The 21,327-nt window shown below is 50.0% G+C and overlaps 1 protein-coding gene across 1 annotated transcript; it reads left to right on the top strand.

Moving 5' to 3' along the window:
• Positions 1-725: 725 nt before the first annotated feature.
• Positions 726-19,390, top strand: LOC112573994. The gene is given in 6 exon segments (XM_025254760.1): positions 726-2,128; positions 14,183-14,358; positions 14,637-14,984; positions 15,192-16,142; positions 16,682-17,201; positions 17,204-19,390. Coding segments are annotated over 6 exon segments (2,835 nt in total). The 5' UTR covers positions 726-1,797; the 3' UTR covers positions 17,713-19,390.
• The last annotated feature ends 1,937 nt before the right edge of the window (positions 19,391-21,327 follow it).

Genomic DNA, 21,327 nt, shown 5'->3' with positions numbered 1-21,327 from the left:
GTACGTCTGCAACTATATTTAGTCTGAGGTGTAGGCCTCGAAATTCTGAAACGATCGCGGGTCTGGGTCTGCCTGGCTTTTTTCTGATATCTGTAGGGGTGGTGGGGAAAGGGAGCCACCCGGCCGGTATGACTCGAACCATGGACGTGTATAAGTTCGCGCTGCTTACGGATCAGTATGAAATGTCTTTTACATGTGAGTGCATTCACGGGTGTTCGAGTATTGTCGACTGGTTCCCAATGTATGTGTAACAATTTCCTCCCTCCTCCTCCCCTCCCACACACTCACACGTACCTGAGAACCTCCAACAAAGATCCAACGCTGTTTGACGACATAAATGACAACGACGATCGTAGAGTGATCCAGAGAACTCATCGCTAGGGTCAGCAACTCACTAATGGGTGTGTTCGCTCTGTTCTGGTGACACTAAAGGTCAGTGTGTGCTGGGAGGGACGTGTTTGCCAGTACCCGTAATGGACGGGTGGCTTTGAGCCGCAGTTGAGCTTCGTGTGAGGTGGTGAGCAATGAAAGTGTCTTAAAAGTACATGTTCACTCCTAGAGTGTGCTTAGTTGTTTATCATCTTACATCCTTCGTCGTCCGTGCAGCTGTACGTGTGCGTGCAGGTATCCACAGGTGTGTGTGTGTAGAGGTGTGTTCTTGGTGAAGCACGTGCACATCAATGTGTGTGGGTGTGTATGTGTGTGGTGCGTGCATACGTGTGCTAGCTCGTCGTTTCTCGCTGAAATCAGAAAAGTTGAGGCACACATGCAGTGAGATCAGTATAATCAGTAAGAAAGTTTAAAGTACACCGAAAACGTCGACTGCAAAACATGTTCACCTGGTGAGAATGGGACTCGAGCATATTATAAGCAATGAATAAAGGCAGTTTGGAGTTGGTTTAATCAACGTTGCTTAGTCAAATTAAACTGTGGGTTAATCAACATAATCCGCGATTGCGCGTTATGTCAACAAGCGAAGTATTCCTGGAAATCCATCGACCCCAGCTCGTCGTTTTCACAAACATTACACACGGATCGAGGGACAATAAATTGTAATGAACGATCCTGTGCATAGGGGAATTATTTGCCGGGATTACGAACTGCAGTTAGCTTGTACATCTGTCAGAGAATGGACTCGAGCACCTGCATTTGCTGCAGACCGTTAGCTGCTGGCCTGCTGCTTGTCGTCTGCTGAGCCCGGCTGTCTGTAACGGCCAATGGCGGCCGACAGGAGCTCGCACTCGCGTTGTCGCGCGCTACACGTCGCCGGGCCAAGGCTGGCACACCTGGCCTGGAATGTCCGCCTCTCAGGTAGTCTCACGGTGTGTGCCTCGTGTGTCCTGGGACTGGATCAGTGACTGCAGGAGCTTGTTGTGGCACATACGCCGGACACATCGCAGGAGTGTGCAAGAAGAGACCTGTTGAGTTGGTTTTTTTTTAACTTGTCAATGAAATTTGTGGCAGAGACTGGATATTGACCTTTTACATCGACAGACTGGGAAGTACCTAGTGTTTACCTGTGGTCTTACGACCGCTTTTGAGCATTTTATTTCAGGGAAATGCTTTAAACACCTGTTGGAGACTGTCGATCTGGAACGATGTGGTTGTCTTGTGACAGACGGCTGGTAACCACCCGAAGTAGTGTCGTCTGCAATGGTGTGACACTGTGTATCTCCTGACGTGGACTTCATGGCACAGGTTATCGCTTGCTGGTCGTGGGTGACTTGTGTGCTGTGTCGGGTAGGATCCGTCACCCCCTAGCGACTGCTTGGCGTCAGGGTGTCAGGGTATGTCAAGATGGCGGCACCAGTGGAGGAGACCCCCGAGGGGTCGTGTGGCGTGTACAGCAGCTCGTCGGACGCCGCTGTTGGCGATGTGGTTTGGGAGGAGAAAGTGAGAAGCCTCAAAGACATCATCGCTAGCTTCCGCCTGCCGCTCGTGGCCAGGGTTAAGAGTGGAGACTTATCGAGGCTCTTGCCGCTGAGTGGAGCCGACGACAACAACATCATCCAAATCCACGAGTTGCGGCGACGAAAGATCGTCTTTGCTCGAAGGCTTCAGTGGGAGAAACGGCAGCACGATTACATTGTGTCAGGCGAGCAGGTAGAGGTGCCAGCAAGCTTCAAAGGTAAATCGAAATTCGAGTGTCCCCTTGTGCTGCATTCAGTGAGGTCAGGTGTGTGTGAGTTGGATTACGAATATGTAAGAGAGAGAGACAGGTTAAGCAGTACAGATAAAGGGCAAAGGTTGTCCCCTTAAATTATGGCGACAGAGGAGGAAGGTTTTGGAACCCATTCTTATCTTTTGTGATATCAGCTTTTGTGAGGGCTGTTCCCATTATGTCGCTATCACTGCCTTCCAATCCCTTTATCAGGTAACAGTCTCTACTCTCCACTGTCAGCTCCCCACTCTCTACACTACTCTTCACTCTCTACTCCCTATTTTCTACTCCCCACTCTCTACTCTCCCTATTTCTCTACACTTTCTACTCCCCTCTCTCTACCCTCCACTCTCCTCTCTCTTCTCACTATTTTCTCCACTCTCTTCTCTCCACTCCCCATTCTCCCTATTCTCTACTCTACACTCCCTTTTTTTACTCTCCACTCTCTTCTCTCCTTTTTCTGCCCTCCACTCTTTACTTCCTATTCTCTACTGTTGAAATGGTTTCAAGTGTAGTCCAGAGAGACACGCGTACAAACACATACACTCATGTAAATACATTTCCTGCGTCTACACAACACAGATCATCGCCACCAGCCATCGCCGCACCCTGCCACCATAGACAACAGACTTCCATGCCTTTGTAGTGTGCACAGCCCCCACACTTATCTTGCCGCCAACTTTTGTTAATTATTGAACCGTCGGTACTGACATAAAAATGGGGAACCGCCTTTGCTTCTGTCGAAAGACAAACCGCTGGTTGGTCTGAAATTCAAGCTAACCAACCAGACAGAAGAGAAGGGTTTATTACACACGACACCAGTGATGTTTCCAGAACCTGTGGGAACATGGTTGACCCGTGAAGGCTGCCAGACAGGTCAACCTGAAGACCAACGGCGGAGGGACGCTTACCTTGCTGTGCCCTGCTGCACATCTCTACCATAGCTTTCCATCTCTTACGATCGGTTTGGGGGTTTATCTGCCCCCCCCTCCGGCCTTTTCCATCTTTATCATGGTGTGTGTGTGTGTAGGAGACCCTCAATAAGAAGTGTTTACCGGAAATAGGATTGCTGTTGACTGCTGCAGCGCTGTACCCGATCAATACCCCGCACGTGCTTGAATACCCGTTATTTGCATGTCCTCCTACACACTCTGGTTACCAGTCTTACCACTGCTGGTATTGGGGTACCAGTGTTGTCAGTGGGGTACTAGTCCTGCTGCTGGAGTACCAGTGTTGTTAGTGGGGTACTAGTCCTGCTGCTGGAGTACCCGTGTTGTTAGTGGGGTACTAGTCCTGCTGCTGGAGTACCCGTGTTGTTAGTGGGGTACTAGTCCTGCTGCTGGAGTACCAGTGTTGTCAGTGGGGTACTAGTCCTGCTGCTGGAGTACCAGTGTTGTTAGTGGGGTACTAGTCCTGCTGCTGGGGTACCAGTGTTGTTAGTGGGGTACTAGTCCTGCTGCTGGAGTACCAGTGTTGTTAGTGGGGTACTAGTCCTGCTGCTGTAGTACCAGTGTCAGCGAACATTGCGGTGTGTGGTTCATTGAGAAGTTAGCGGTGGTTTGTGGCTCCTTCTGTGGCTTTTGAGCTGTTCATATGAAACTGTGCTGTAGCCTTGAGTATATTGTGAGCTGTTCATATGAAAATGTGCTGTAGCCTTGGGTGCATTCTTGTGGCCCCCTCATGCAGGTCCGCGTGTACGTGTGAAGGTATTTGTAGAGATCACAGCGACCGTTGGCACCGGAGATTACAAGGAGGAGGGGCTGCGGGCAGGATTTACAAAGTAATGGAGCATGTTGAATGGTGGTGGTGGTAGTTGTGTGTATGTGTGTGTGCGTGTGTGTGTGCTAGAGAAAGAGAGCTTTGTCACTTTGTCAGCCCCCGGTAGAGTCTCCACCAGGAGGGTGTCAGTGCACACGGCATGTCGCAGTCTGAAATCACTAAAGCGAGGTCAGGGCGAAGCTCCCCCGTGAATAGGAGGCTAGATGTTTGCAAACTGTCTTTTGTTGCTGGCATACTTTTCCCATACTTTATCTACTGCAGTCAGGCAATACTTACCAAGAGCCTTTGACCTGAGTGACAGGAGGCTGTAGTAAGTGAAGCGTGCTACATTTTCCCACAGAATGGTGGCTACCGCCGACCGTGCACAGTCAGACATAATGGCTGTCTCCTTGAGAAGTGAGCTGACACGTGTTCGTAATTTGCATTACGAAGTCTTCTTCGTTGTCTTCATCTAAGTCTTCTCATTTCTTCTCCTCCTCCTCTTACCTCTTGTGTAGGGTTAAGATGTCAGATAACACGCCACCGATGAGCTCCAGCCTCGACATCATTTGCATAACTGTGGTGAAGACTGTGGTCAGCTGACGTGTCCATGTCTGAATGCACGCTGGTGAGATGCATGTGTATGTGTGTGTGAGAAATTACAGTCAATACAGAAATGTGGATAATTGGCTTGGAGAGTATGGGTGTGCGCCTATAAAACCTCTACACCTATTTTTTTCTCGAAAGTCGATCATGAAATGAAGGCGTTAGTGAACCTCTTCAGTGGTAATCAGTGTGTGTCCTATCTTGGTCTGTAACGGTCTCCTTTGTGATACTGTCTGTCATGCTCACCGTCATGTGACGACTCCATCTGACACTCTTTATAGCATCTACATGCCTTCATATTACTGTACATTCTACGCTTGTGCCTCATCTTTATGTTGTTCATTGTCTGTAGTACCTCACTGTCCACTGTTATCTTGTGCCTCATCTTTATGTTGTTCATTGTCTATATATAGTACCTCACTGTCTGTACTGACTGTTGTCTTGTGCCTCATCTTTATGTTGTTCATTGTCTATAGTACCTCACTGTCCACTGTTATCTTGTGCCTCATCTTTATGTTGTTCAGTGTCTATATATAGTACCTCACTGTCCACTGTTATCTTGTACCTCATCTTTATGTTGTTCAGTGTCTATATATAGTACCTCACTGTCCACTGTTATCTTGTGCCTCATCTTTATGTTGTTCATTGTCTATATATAGTACCTCACTGTCTGTACTGACTGTTGTCTTGTGCCTCATCTTGATGTTGTTCAGTGTGTGTATAGTACCTCACTGTCCACTGTTATCTTGTACCTCATCTTGATGTTGTTCAGTGTGTCTATAGTACCTCACTGTCCTCTGGCTGTTATCTTGTACCTCATCTTGATGTTGTTCAGTGTGTCTATAGTACCTCACTGTCCACTGTTATCTTGTACCTCATCTTGATGTTGTTCAGTGTGTCTATAGTACCTCCTGTCCACTGTTATCTTGTACCTCATCTTGATGTTGTTCAGTGCTCAGTGTCGTGGTCTCTGAAGTTTCAACAAACACACACCGTGCTGACCCCAGAGATATCAAACACTACTCATCAAAGATGTCGCCGGACGCGCGAGCAAACATTCGTTAGAGACCACATCAACTGCAGCCTGTCCACTGTCCACTGTCCACTCACCTCTGTGTCTGTCTCACAAATAGTGTGTGTATACTTCAGCTTCTAGAAGCTGCTTTGAGGGTTACATGGGAGATAACATGAGAAACATTTACTGTCATCGCTAAATATTTACAAGGGTGTTACAGATGCTTTATTTTAAAAATAATTTAGATATCTTCTCCATTCCATTGGTAGTTGGTTATTGTGTCGACGTTGAAGACTGCGATGTTGGTTCTTGGTGTTGGAGGGAGAGGCGCATGGAAAGGTGCGGCCTCAGTCGTCAGACGATGTGACCTCGTCAACAAACACATCGCATGTCCTCGCCAGCGAAAGATTTGTCCTTTGTGCCTGGCACATCCGTCTCCTTGCTTTGTCTTGTGTCTCCTGCTCTTTATTATCCCCGACAAAAGTCGGACTTTTCTTGGAATCGTTTTGTAGAGAGCACATGTCATCTTTTCTGGCTTAGTTGTTTATCTTTATTCATTCTTGATTTACTTCTTTTATCACTCACTTTTTTGTTTGTTTTTCGTTTGTTCACTTTTTCTTTCTCTCTTATCTGCTTGCTGTTGGTTCACATTACGATGATGGGAGGAACAGCCCAGAAAAGTGACCGGAAGCAGCATCAGATTCCTTGATGGCATGTTTCATGAAGATGTTGCCTGCAGTGACTGGAGAAGACAGCTGCAGTTATCCACTTCCGGTGGGAGTCTTGCACCCGATGGCCAGTGCTTGGCGTAGTGGCGTCAATGGCGATGTCCTCTTGATTCCCTGGCGGTGTGGAACTTGTCCACGTCCCCGGACACCCGCGCCTTGCACACAAACTTCAAGCTGTGCATCGAGGGTACACACTCCTGCTGCCAAAAGCTTGGAATTCCACACATTTATTGCCAGATCGTGAGCTGCATCCTCACACATGGAGGAGAGCAGACCAATGACTTCAGGCTTGCCAACTGGAACATCAGCAGAGTTCACCTTAGTGACCCCGTATTTTGTTGACGGCTCTCTAGCCAGAGAAAGCTGCAGTCTGTACTTGTCTATATAGCTGCATTGTTGTTTGTACTTATGTTGACTGTGTAGATGCATTGTTGTTTGTAGTTGTGTTGACTGTGTTGTTTGTACTTATGTTGACTGTGTAGCTGCATTGTTGTTTGTAGTTGTGTTGTAGGAGCCGTCCTGTCTGGCAAGTCATCTGCTTTAAATGTACATTCAAATTTAATAATAATAAGAAGAAGAAGGTGTGATTTATACAGCGCACCACCACCACAGACCGCACCACCACCACCACAGGTCACATGCTCATCGGTCCAGTGTCAGGACAGCGCGTGCACAAGGGAGGAGACACAATAATGACCGAGGCTCAGCCACATGACCTTTGACCAAGAGCTAAATGCACGCGGTATTTATACTGAAATATGTTGATACTCAAATATATTTCCTTTCAATCTCAAAATGCTCTCACGTTGAAGTTGACTTCGTTCCGTCCTCGATGTCTTGTCGGCTGTGAGTGGCAAGCAATTTGAACTTTGCTGTGCTCCAGGGAGAGTAATCGACAGGTTGACTTGCTGTGGCCTTTAAACACTAGGAGGCCACTGGAAACTTAGTAGCACCTGCTCGGGAAGGTTGGAGTGCTCTTTGATCTTCACTGTAAGTAGTTTACCTGCAGGCAGTTGCCTCCAGTTTGACAAGCACACATGACCGGACTAATTGGGCGAAACAACCTGATGTCTGCTGCTCCAAAGTGATGACCTTTTAAAGTGATCAGGCTACCGATGTCTGGCATGGAGGATACACACAAACTGCACCAGACTTCAGTCGGCATGTGATGGACACGAGTCTCTTTGCTTTTGAGACCAGTTTTCATTATTCTTATTATTAGTTTTATTTTTTTATAACACTTTCAGCCTGTCTTTAACGGCCGGGAAACGTGCCATCTGAATCAGTTGTTATTACATTCTGTTACAAGTCTTTAATGTTTTATCTTAATCTTAATCCAGTTACTGTCTTGTCTAATCATGTTACCCTAGGTCCTCGTCTCTAAATCCTTGCCGCCCGAGGTGTCCCCGTCTACAGAGTTGTACACCGTTGTGGTGTTGAGGTGCAGTCATATACCCAAGTCCTTTGATGGGTGTGTTGGGAGCCAAGCAATTGTTTGTCAAAACAGATGCAACTAGATAACAAGGACGATATGGAGCACCCCTCCATCACACCTCAGTCCTCTGACAGCGACACTTGAAGTCGTGCTAAGCTGGGGCTGGAAGATCTTAACAGCTGCTTAGCACCTGGTGGTCAGGCGGTGAGGGAGGCCCTGGCAAACCGTGCAGTGTGTTTACCTGTGTTTACCTGTCTGTGTAAATGCCAGTAAGCGCGGTGCGCCCTTACAAAGCGGCTGGAGGTGCTGGCAGCTTAGGAGACAACAGTAGGGCTGAAAGGGTCGCTGTCACCGGATTCTGGGGACAATCCTATGTCCGGTAAACAACTGGTGTCACCGCACTGTCCTCGCACAATCAGGCGAGCAGACGATCGTGTTAACGACCGTAAGAAAGTCGCTTTCTCCTCCTCAAGTCACCTGAGTCCATGGCTAGAAGCACCGCACTCCCAACCTTCTTTGCGGTAAAGTTTGGTGGACAAGTTGGGGATGATGACCCCTTCACCCTAACCCTTGTGATCGCCAGTGAATGGTAGCAGAGTCCGCCCGCTCTCGTCCAGCCTCAGTAGCAATGCAGGAGTCATTTGTGTAACCCCTCCCGTTGTCTGCATGCACTTGCTGCACGAAGGTCGTCTGGCTGGTAGTCGTGTAAGCAGGGACGATGGGGGCAGACCAAAGAGAGGAGGAGAGTCTTCCCACTCTTTCAGAAAACCTGTCGTAGATGATCCTCACAGCTTTGTCAGGGAACCTGTCGTAGAAGACTTGCCTGTCCTCCAGCACCAATTGATGCAAGTCACTGAGTAGTAACCTATTACCTAGCAATCGATCATCAATCTTTCCATTAGTCTGTTCACCTTTAAGTGTTTTTCAGAAGGTTATACACCTTTACTAGTTGAACCACAGACGTGTACAGGTGGACTGCTGTCTGTCTGCCGAGACCAACGCTCAGCCTCTTGCGACGTTCGCCGCTGTTAGTCTCGGCGAGCCTAAACAAAGAATGTGAATAAACCGGAAGCTGTGTCGTCTAATGCCTCGTTTTAGCAGTTGACAGCAGTCCAGTAATACAAGTTTGTGGTTGAACAAACTATTTTGATGAGCCCATCCACCTTCAGCTAGTCGTCTCTCTATCCATACACCTACAACTAAAGCAGTTTTCTCGCCTCACTGACAGATCTGTAACTGTCACGTGCTGACCATTCATGACCTGTCGCTGACACCCCGCCCTCCCCACGCGAAGTCGTTGTGCAGGTCTGTGGCGGCAGGTGCTGCAGTCGTCGTTGAAGCTTCTGACGGCTAAGACTGATGATCGTCCGAGGCAATGATCAGGTCGGAATTAACAACGGACAAAAGCCCCTCCCCCCCCCCTTCCTTGGTTTGATGCTCGTCCTGCTGGTGGTGGTGGTGGTGGTGGTGGGACTTGTGAGAGGCAACTACGTCCTCCTGACTACCCAACCCTTGGAACTCATCTGTTATTGCAGCCGCTGACCATTGACTGCGGTCCATTGAAACATAAAAACTTTGTTTTTACACAAATAAAATTGTTCCAAGCTCCGTGAACACATCAGGGAGGCTCCGCAAGAAAGATTTTATCTTGTTTCCCAGATGTCAGTGGCACTCATGTTACACCACGTGTTGTAGTCTTCAATGTGTAGCTTGTGTTCACTTCTCCGCCACTTCCACCCACCCAGCGCGGCACTCGGACCTGAGTCAGTGTGTTTATCCTCTTTTCTCCTCCTTCATTCACCTACTCTGTGATTTTATCTGTCGGTGCGCCACCGGACCACCCTGCGAGCTTGTAGGAAGTACTTGAAATGTATTTTGCTGACATTAATCATGTCAGGTGGGTGACAGTTTAAGTGTATCTGGTCGTATTAAGAGCTGAGGATAGCGACAGGTAAATATTTACAGCTTGCCTGTCTGTGACCAACAGCTTTGCTACACGACTACACAGTCCCACAGTCACACACAGCTGTGTCCTGCTATAGTCTGCCACAATACCTGTCGGCGGTGTTTGCGGGACACACACGGGACACAACAACCTTGTCAAACACGAGAAACAAGTTTGTTCAAAGCGACAGAGGGACATACAGCCATACATGATCACAAAGAACCACTGCGTCACGTGATGCACCCAAGTCTGACTTCAAGCTCACCATGACAGAGACATTACACCATGACAGACACATTACACCATTACAAACACATGGGGTAGACGTTGCGGGGTGTGCAGGTGGAGGGCTGATGCCAGCTGATGTCCAGAGAGCAGTCAGAACACTCACGACCTCAGCCCGCGCGCGATTCCACGCCTTCCCCCAGAAAGTCACGTGCGGCGCCAAGACACGCATCAGTTGACGTGGCGTGTTTGGTGGGAGGATGAGTTTGTCCCCGACCTGTTGACAGATATCTGTGTTTGTTTGCCGGACTGGCCGGTGTGGACTGGAAGCTGTCGTCACCAAGGTCAAAGTCACGCACAGTTTGAAGTGCATGCTGGGAACATGGCGGCCGTGTATGAGTTGGGCTCAGCCTGGCGAGGGCCAGTAGGCAGGTGGGATGGAGGGCTGTCAGTGGTGGTGGGGGTGAAGTTGGCCGATTCTCAAGCTTGCCCATGTTTTAGCCATTGCTCTTCCTTCTGCTGTCATCGTCACGCATTTTCTATTTGTCGTCTTTGTGTTCTCATTTATATTACTGTTGGATTTTATTTCTTCAACTGTATACAGTGGTCTTGACTTATTGTGTTGGGACGTGCATATATGTGTGTACGTGTGTCCGTGGGTTTGTGTGTTTACAGCAATGTTGACTTATTGTCTTGGGACGTGTGTGTTTGTGTGTATACAGCAATGTTGACTAATTGTTTTGGGTCTTTCTGTATATGGCTTCTTTGCACATGTGTGGTTGCGCACGCGGGAGTCTTGTGACAACTTTTTGTCTCTCCATCTTTCAAGAGTTTTGATGAGTTTGTGGCTAGAAAATTCTGTCTGTTAGTGTAGCTCACACTTGTGTGATTTGAGTAGATGGAGATGCTGGATTTATGGAGACACCAAAAAGAAAAAAACCTGTGCGCACCCACCACCCACGCACCCCTCACTTTCCGACAGGCGGGAGCGCGCGGTGCACGAGACCTCTCATCATCATTCAAGACAAGTGTTACCCCCTCCCCTGTCTGCCCCCTTCCCATCTCAGCCTCATGCTAGGGACGCAGGCGGCAATGTGTTGGATGAAGGAGCGGTCAGAATGAAGAGGCTCACGCCTGCCGAGTACACTCACCTTTCATCATCCAGTCACATCCACACCATAGCCCACTCCCACACACACACACAGACACCAGCCTGCCTCCCGTAAGAACTGACGTGGCTAGCAAAGCAGACGACTTCTGCCGAGCTGAGCTGCCCTCAGAGTGTAACAAGCTATTCCTGTGGTCATGGAGTGCAGGACAACCCTTGGTTGGCAAGGAATAGACAAGATTACAGAGGCAGGTAGATGAGCACCAGTCTGCTGTCTGTCGGCTGATCGCCATGATCTTCTGTCTGACCATAGACATGTACAGGTGGACTGCTGTCTGTCTGCCGAGACCAACGCTCAGCCTCTTGCGAAGTTCGCCGCTGTTAGTCTCGGCGAGCGTAAACAAAGAATGTGACCAAACCGGAAGCTTTGTAGTCTCCTGCCTCGTTTTAGCAGTTCACTGGAAAAAATCGTCTGCCAGCAGTCCAGTAATACAAGTACAAGTCTGACCACTGCTGACCAAGCTTGTTCTGCTTCACGCTTGACGGGGCCTTGGAAAGGAGGGGTGAAGGAGGCGTGAGGAGGTGTCGGGAGGCAGAAGTACAGAGCATCACAGGTGGGGGTGGGGAGGTCATTGTTGTCCACCAGCAGCTATGCATGTTCAAGTAATCTGCTGGCCCTGTAAACAAGGGCTACAGCAGGGAAAGAAAAGCATGCCCGAGACAAGATCCGAATTGAGAACACCCAGCCCTTAACTGGAGCAGGTTGGCGAGAGATTTTTTCACGGACGCTGCGCGTCATCCCACGTGAAAGAGACCCTCCCATAAACATGCCGGTGGGAGGGGAAGGGGGTATATGGGTCATCACTGGCTTGTTTGTGTGTACAGTAACTGTGTCAAGTTTGTCAGCGAGCGCGTCCAGTGACCTTAGCTCTCGACAAACGGCGGCTGTAAGGAGGCTCCGCGGACTCCTTGGTGGGACGCTCGTTGCACGTGTATCATGCGCAGTGCCTTCTGTATTGTACGTGTGCGATGGTCAAGAACACTGAGTTGTACCGGGAGGAGAGAGAGAGGAAGGTATATGTGCAGTTTGCACGTCTGACACACTTTCACCTGTCGCAACATCCGTATGTCAGTTAATTCGTGTGGGTGCTCAGTCAGCTCCAAGCTTGTGTAGAATACTAACCACCCAGGCTCCTCCTGTCCACCCTTGTAATGAATGTGGCCACCCGGCTGTTTTTGATCACCCAGGTGAGACATTTGGAGTGTTGAATAAAATATTGAATCCTAGAACCTTACTCCTTGAGGTAGGTTTATACCTACAGCCACAGCGGGCACTGAGCTCCCAGGGTATCAGTAGGACTTCTGGGGTGTGAGTAGATAGCACGTGTGTGTGTGTGTGAGGGGGGGTGAGTATATATAAACTGGCCTGTAGACATGGCCGGCACACTGTTCGTGTACAAGCTAGGCTGGACATAAACTCACAATGAGGATGGTCAGCAGCCTTGAACTTCCTTTCTCGGTGTGGTGTGTGTTTTTGGCAAGTCACAGCAACTTGACACTAAACCACGATGTTCACAGTCACCTCACGATGTTCACAGTCACCTCGCGATGTTCACAGTCACCTCACGATGTTCACAGTCACCTCGCGATGTTCACAGTCCCCTCTCTGTCTTGGCACTAAGTGCAGCGAGTGCACAACAAGAAATGGCGAATCTGTCTGAAGATGGCGATGATCCTGGCGAGCTTTGTGGTGGCGGTTGGCGGCCATTGGCATGCTGGCGGGCTGCCGTTGATGACGTCATAGCCAGGCTGCTGTTTGCGGCGGTTGTGCGGTTTATTGAAGCCAGCGATTAGCGTGTGTTTAGCAAACGATCGACCGTCCTTTTATCCCCCAGAGCTCCGCCTCCCTTCTGGACTGTGTGCATTGAAACAACGCATCTCCCTTTAGACGTCGGGAGTTCTTTTATGACCAGGTTCAAAGTTCACTCGTACGCCCGTCCTGCGCAAACTTGTGGAGGACATGCCTGCGTGCGCCCTCTCCCTCCTACACACATGCTGAAAGGTTAAAGTTCAGAGTCCCATGACCTGGCTGCAGTGGTCCCCTACATCTAAGACACATGGAGAATAGAGTCCGTTCCTTTCATTGCCTTTACCACTCTGCTAAATCATGTACCCGTTTCTGCTGAGCGCACAGGGGACCTTTTGCAGGCAGCCCCAGGCAGCATCCAACCGGCAACATGAGAACAGGGTAATAATGAAGGTGTACAGTTCGCATCTCCTGGCTGAATTTGGGGGCATTTACGACTTGGGCAGTGGGATGCTCCGACCTTCTCGTGAGAATTCATGTGTTAAAGGCGTAGGATAGAACAGAGGATGTGTGGGTAAGTAGACGGGTGGAACGGAGTGTCTAGGTTAGACTGTGTCGGTTTAACCCGTCGTGGAAATCACTTGACCAAGGGACGCCCGACATTTACAGAGCCCGTTGTCATGTCTCGCTCAACTCTCGAGCACAAAGAGCGATGTGGTCTCGCGCATGCCGATCTCCCCACGTGTGTTGACAATGCTCACTTCAGTCAACAGTCTGCTCCACAGACTCGCCGGCGGCTCGGCTGACATCTTTCATCCAAGACCTTGGTGTCACCATTGAGAGACTCCCATACCCCTCAAAAAACATCTTTCAATAAAAATCAGTTTCTTCTCGCATCAAAGGATGCTGCTACCCATCCCTGCCGGTGGCATTTATACTCTCGTACCCGTGTAGCTCCCACCACCCGTTACACCAGGGGAAATAATGCACGACTTTCATGTCTTATTAGATTGTGTGCATGTGAGTGAGTGTGTGTGTGTGTACGCACGCGCATTATGTGGGCTGGAATAATTTTATTTCAGTTATTGTGGGCGGTCTGTCCGTCTTCCTGTCCGTCTGTCCGCTTCCTGCTGGACATGTAAGGGAGATAAGTGGTGTGTGTGACACCAGACTCCTCATTCTTGACGTTAGGTGATGACGCACATCAACGACAACACCGTTAGAGGGACTGACCAGTGGCTGTAAATGGACTGACCTTGGACTGACCAGTGCCTGTAAATGGACTGACCATGGACTGACCAGTGCCTGTAAATGGACTTCCCACCCTGTCATGGTGAATAACGTGTGTAGTTTACGCCAGGAGGCGCTGCCTTATGTTGTCACGTGATGTGCAGGTTGGTTCGAGGTTGTACCGGAGGACGGGCGGCCGGTGGAGTATTTCGACACGGTGGGCGCCATCGCCAGTGTCAAACCTCGCCGCTTCCTGGTGCGCACGTCCACCGTCGGCTACCAACTGTCCATCGAAGATGGCGCCACGTGCTGGATGCCGCACGAGATCCGCCCGGGCGAGGTATGACGTCATCACCATCCATACACACGTCACTAGTGGTTCGCTGGCTGTAGCGCATCTTGCTGACACGGTTGACCTCTGGGCATGTCCTGTAACCTTTCATCTCTGAGACACTTTGACACCTTCTGTTCTTCTGATGTATCTTCCTTCTGTCTTCTTCTCTTTGTCTGATGTTCTTTTTCTTCCATTCATCTTGTCATTGTGGTGTGTATCCTATTTCTCTCGTATCCTCTCTTTCTCATGAATCCGCTTGTCACTGAGACCTATGTCGTCCCTAGGTCCTCACAACAGGTATGGTCTACATGGACAACAATAACAACACCAACAACAAGAAGGGCCGGAGCGGGGCAGGCAACAACAAGGGTTTCTTCAAGCGTCTTCTCAAGTCCTCGAAGTCTAAGAGCAGGCCGGAGCAGGACCTCAAGTACCTGCAGTGTTTCGACATGGAGGGCCGCGAGGTGATGATCCCACTCATCATGTCTGGTGTCTTCAGCCCCGTGGGCGATGCTTTGCTGGCCAACTATGATGCGGTGTATGAACTGCAGGACCTCATCATGGCCTTTGGTCTGCCGGTCAACGTCCAGCTCATCCACGCCAGCATCAAGGAGAAGGCTTCTTGCCCGCAGGTGAGTAGCGTTCGTTGGTCCTGAAATTTTAACTGGCACCTTTATTACCTGAACTTGGTGATCACGTGAAGTTGTTTGTCATAGTACTGTTCACACGGTGTAGTGAAGCTGTTTGTCATTGCACTGTTCACACGGTGTAGTGAAGTTGTTTGTCATAGCACAGTTCACACGGTGTCGTGAGGCAGTTCCTGATTGCATTGTTCACAGGGTGTACTCAAGCTGCTGGGATCTCGAGAGGAGGAACTGGTTCTCGTCAGCCGGGTGGCCAAGAACGGCCTCATCGCAGACCCTGGCGTAGAAAAGGTGGAGGTGACCCTGGACAAAGACCTGGTGCTTCAGCGTGGGATGCCCAGACGGAAACAGAGTGTACACTCCACGCGCCCGCAGCCGCTCACGGGCGACTACCTAAAGGATTTTGGCAGTGGTTCGCTGGAAGCACCTCCCAAAGATGCTGACTCTGCTGGCCTGCAGGTGGCGCTGCCTAAGCGAGCGCCCAAGGAACTGAAAAAGTCCAAGTCCACGGGGCTGTTGGACATCCTGAGTGTGCGGCGAGCGCGGCACGAGCGGGCGCGCCTGAAGGAGCTGAGGGCTGATGACGTCTTCTCCCGGAGAATCGTGCGCAGCGACCTCAGCTACGAGGACTTCTTCAACGGGCTGGACGGCGAGGGAGAGGACGGGGAGACCAAAGCTGCCCCCACCACCACACCCTGCGGCCCAGGCCAGGCCTCCAGCGAGTCGCCCTACGGCAGCACCACCGCCGCCCGCTCGAGCAGCATTCAGACCCGCGACCTGCCCCCCATCCCCGTAGAGACCCCCCACTCGCCCGTGCCGTCAGTTGGCACCAGCACCAACAGCTCCCGGGACTCTCTGTACGAACACCTGCCCCCCGCTCCCAAGCCCCCTTCCCGCGCGCTTAGCGAGCCCACGCCGGGTGGGCAGGCCGATGAAGAGGAGGGTGAGGAGGACGGCTACATGGTGCCCACCAGCGTCAGCGCCGGGCCGCCCAGCCACGTGCACATCAGATGCAGACCACCCACAGGTCCGCAACACGCGCGCTACAGAAAATGTCGCAGCGAGCTTCCCACGCGGGGCGCTGTCGTCACTGAGGGCGTGCCCCCTGACAACCTCACTGACCTCCGCAACGTCACAAACCAACAGGTAGTGCCTTTGTTTGGTAATATGTCTCTCTCTTTCACACACACACTATCACACTCACACACACCATCTCACTCACACACACACACCCTATTTCACACACACACAATCTCACACACAGGCACTATCTCACACACACACAGTATCTCACACACACTATCACACTCACACACACCATCTCACTCACACACACACCCTATCTCACACACACACCCTATCTCTCTCACACACACACACACTATCTCTCACACACACACACACTATCTCACACACACTTTCCTCTCTTCAAACTGATGTGCACATTATATTCAACCGACCGACCTCCGCCTGTGTTATTATGACACTTGACCCATAAGCACCGTCTTAACTGACATGCACACATCAACACGCACTCACGCACACATGCACACGCTCTCTTACGTAATATTAAGCTCGTATGCCAAGTCCCTTTGGAATACTTTTACGTGAATTCCAACCTTTTTTCCACTTCCCTTACTTTATTGTCGATTTGACGAGGATTTTAAAGAATTTAAATTGAACAGGATATCCAGGAACGACCCTACGGCACGATCACTGCGCTTGACTGGACCGGAAGTACGTCACAGCTGTACGGCTACAAGGTGAAGGACACGAGAAGCGCCGCCCCGTGGCCATCAGACTCTTTACATCAGACTCGTGCTAATGACGTGCTTCACGGCAGTCTCACTCGCTCCTCTTTAGAAAATCTCGACCTGGAAACGAGGTCGACCCATGGAAGCAGGTACAGGTCAAGGTCTCAGGGTCGGAACCACCAGGTGGATGCCAACGCAACAATTCGGTTGCACAACCTGCGGAAGTCTCAAGGAGCATTGCAGGAGCTGTTCCAGACCAGCAGCCTTGGTGACAGCCAGAGTTTGTTCTCGTCATCCACCCACACAAATTACCCAGGCGCCGCCATTCCGGATATGACGTACCACCCAGAGATGAGGTCTTACCACGCGCTGACTGTGGCGTCCACTGGATGTGGGCCATGGGACGCAGAGGGCGCTGAGAACGGGCACGGTACCTTGACTCGCCACACTTAGGGCCCGCATTTAGGGTCGCAAGCAACCCGTACAGCCAGCGACCTTTCACCTACATCGGCTACCCCGACAGCGAGTCCCTCTACCGCAAGTACCCGCGGGCGCTGTCCATGACGGGGCTCAGCGACTCCGCCTACCCGAAGCAGGGAGACGACTCGGCCATTTCGGTGGGTTCCAGGGGAGGCGAGTACGTTCTGCACAACGACAGCGAGTACAGCTATAACGAGTACAGCGACTCACTCAGCTGTGTAACCACGAGGACGAGTGTGGAGGACAACTGGAGGCCTCCTGACGACATTTCCGGGCTGTCGGTGCAGGAGGTGTCGCGGTCGCTGCGGTACATCGGCATGAAGGACCGCGTGGTGCTGCGCTTCTCGCACGAGCAGATCGACGGCAGCATGTTGTGCTCGCTCGACAAGCGGCTGCTCAAGGAGGGCTTCCCGGACCTCAACGCCCTCGAGATTAAGAAGATTCTCGACTTCGTCAGGGGCTGGCGACCCAAAAAGAAGTGAACAGAATGAACGAGTCGAGGGCTTAACTCGCACCTGAACACCTGGCGATTGCTTGCATGGGAGAGGCTTTGGTGGTGTCACTTTTATACAGTGTTGAGCGAACACACGTTCTACAGTCACGTGATCTTTGGGTGACATAATGTGCTCAGGAAATGGCTGCACGCCCTTGTAGACAAGCATCACGGCGATAGGTTGTTCGCTAGACGACTCGTCGGTCTGGACATCTAACGTGAAGGAGGACGATCTGTCTGGTATCGCCTGCGAGGAAAGGACAGGCAGCCTTCGTCTCCCGCTGCTGGCCTCCCTCGTGCCTGGTGACGTGTACAGCCAGGTCAAGCAGGGCAGGTCCATCCTACACCCCCATGTCTCACCCCACCCCACCTTTGTGTCGCATCCATGGTAACGAGAGAAGCTGGCTGCTTGACTTTATGCTGTGAACATTTCTTGCAGTTTCTGAACACTTTATCAGTTCACAGCAGTTACTTTCCTCTCTGCTGTGAAGACAGACTGCCGCACTGTGTAAGGCTTGACAGTGGACCACTCGCAATCCAGATCGAACTCGCATGTATTCAAGACTTATATGTACCATATGTGTCACGTGTCTGCCACTGCTGTCTCTGAGGGCTCTCTCAGTGGCTTCCCTTCCTCCTACCCCTCCCCTTCCCCCAAGTGTCCGGGAGGCTGGAATCCTAGAATGGTGCGAGTGGACGACAGTGTGTAGCGTGGCGCGGAGTCTTGGTTGCCACAGCACAGTGCAGCGGGCAGTACGTATTCACGCTGACCTGTCTCATAGTCACACACCTGTCACGTGTGCACGTGACCATGTCTAGCATCTTGCCAGTATGAATAGATCAGTGTTGGTGGTATATCTTACACTCTTACACCGACACCCCGATGCTACACCTGTGACAGTTGTGTGTGAGTGCGTGCGTGCGTGTAACTGTTAAAGTCTGTAGTCATGTTCAAGTCTCTTACAAACTCCACGAAGTACGAAGACCATTATTTCGGGATCTTGTCTCCAATAACAACCACATGCGCGAAACCACCGATGTAAGTAAACACGGCGCACAGAATGTGTGACGTAGCTCTGGTGCCCTCGGTGAAGCCTCTCCACGGTGACGTCAACAAGTGGTACGCACTGAGGTCGATACCTGCGTCTGCAGTTGTCAAGTAGCTCTGTCTCTCTAAGACACTGGGCGTGAAGGGGTGGGGAGAGAATTTTATAATAAAATTAATGTCTGAACGCTTTGCATGAGTGATCTTGTACGTTCTTCCTTCCAGCAGATGAAGGTGTAAACGAGGCAGATGGCTGGCGAGCCACACCACTCACCACTTTTCATATTTTTGTGTGTTGAGAGAAGGCTGAAGGCATTTCATTTCACTAATGATTCCAGTTCGCCAACCTTCTTGAGTGAAACTTTTGTTGTCATCTGATTGTTAGCTATTTATACATTTAGGACTCAGTGGTCTGGTGTGGGGGAGACTTTTGAAGTGCTGAGTTGCTGGCGCTGACTTTGTAACATCACAAGTGACTGTAGTGATAACATGGTAAAGCTGACCTCAGTCTTGTACCTAGGTAACCATAGTGATACCATGGTGCAGCGTGTGACAGCATCCAAAACAGAAAATGTAAATAATTTTGTGTTGTCAACAGAGTAAACTGAGGTGTGTATGTATACTTGTGCACTTTCTTGTTCTTTATTTGTGTGTGAGTGGGTGGATGGGTGGGTGTAGGAAGAGGGGCAAGCGTGCTAGTGCCCGACACAAAAGAGTTCGACTCTACCAGCAGTGAACAGACTTCGCATTATGTAAGTTCTACTCAAGGAACAATGCCCAGTACACTGTATGTATAATTATATATATATGCACACACAAGCACGTGCTTACAAGGAGGGAGCTTTCACGCCGTTACAGTCTTTGTTTTTCTGGTGTGAGGACCAGTTGTGCCAACAGGGTCTCTTGCTGAGGGACGCACCTCAAAGCTGTCAGTGGAGGGGGGGACATCCCCAGGAGCTGGACATCAAGATGTCTAAATGTTAGACCTGCTCACACACACACACACACAGCACATACAGCCTGTATCCTCTGACAATTGTTTAGCGGGTAAACAGCCAGCCATGCGTATGCATCGCAGATTCTAGAATCCATGGTTCTAGTTTTCTACAATTTCTTGACATGAGCGCATGGCTGTTCCTCACAAACAGTCAACATTCGCCAAATGTCAACCTACAAATCAGTCCCCATGGTAACCTGTGGGTACGTGCAGACACCTGCTAGGCCCATCTGCCCTGCATCTCGCACGTCCCTGTGGTGGAGCGGCGAATACATTACATATTAAATATTACAGACTAGTCGCACGAAGGTGAAAGGAAGGTGGAGGTCATAAGAAAGGGGGGGAGAGACTTTGTGGTGTTGCCGGCCGCCAATGTCGCCCTCTCTCTGGGTTTTTTTTTTAGTCCGTCTCATCTGGTTATGGTGTTTCAGTTTACCCTGTGTAGTAGTGTTGCTTCACAATCTAATGTGCAGAGTAGAAACTTCTAACTTCTAATAAAAAGACGTGAAAAAATAAGCATGCTCTGAAGCAACAGATACGACAAAAACAGTTTTTTTCAATTGGATTCGTACACAGAAACACGGACACATGGCGTTACACCAACCACCAGTTTCTCTGGAAAACTACGAGTAGATAGAGAGATAGAGATTTCACCTTGTTACCAGTTCTCACTGACTAGCATCAATGATTCCAGAGAAATGTCCAGACGTAAGCTTTGGAGTGTCGGGTGTACGCTACCCGAGTCGAGCAGAGTACTGTAGTGTCGGGTATTGCCAGCTACTTTTAAAATTCCTCTCGCTATGCTCCATTTTGCATCTACACCAGCTGTATTCGCCGTGGATCCAAAGGAGGATCAGCGCACACCTGAGGAGCGGCCTTTGTGGCAAGAAGTGCGTACAGCACGCAGTCCATATTATACTCATTCCCGTATCGATAGATATAATACATAATACAGTAGTATCGATAGATATAATATATAATACAGTACGTAGTATCGATCGAAAGCTGAAAGAGTCAAATTTACTCAAGGAAATAGCATGAGCTCATCAAAACCACGTTCAACTATTATTACTTGTTCCCTGCTTTAGAAGCTGAAGACATTGACGAAGCAGACACGTGAAATGTTTATCTGTTTTCACCACGAACTAATATTATATCTAAGCTCTCTGCTAATATCTCGCTCACCACCAAAATATTGAGCCACTCGCTTCCATCCTACAGCTGAGCGCTGACGAGCTCCAGGCTTGGACTGAATCCAACCACATGTCCCTCAATCCCCAGAAAACTGAAGTCATGCTTCTTACAACCAGACAGAAAAGACAAAACCTAGCACCCCATTTCCTACTATCCAAATCGGCGCTCAGTCAATAACTGAAGTACAGTTCCACAAACTCAAGGGTGTTACCATTGACAACAACTTATCGTGGTCCCAACACATTTCCACCACAAGTAAAAACATCTCCAAGAAAGTCTACCAGCTGTCCAGAATTAAACATTTCCTTGACACTCACACAAGAAAACTCTTCTACACCACCCACATCCAATCAGTCATTGACTATGCC

The sequence above is a fragment of the Pomacea canaliculata genome, linkage group LG10 (genome assembly GCF_003073045.1).
Source record: "Pomacea canaliculata isolate SZHN2017 linkage group LG10, ASM307304v1, whole genome shotgun sequence".
NCBI classification, from domain to species: domain Eukaryota; kingdom Metazoa; phylum Mollusca; class Gastropoda; order Architaenioglossa; family Ampullariidae; genus Pomacea; species Pomacea canaliculata.
The sequence above is the reverse complement of the archived record's forward strand: the minus strand, read 5'-3'. Positions and strand labels throughout refer to the sequence as shown.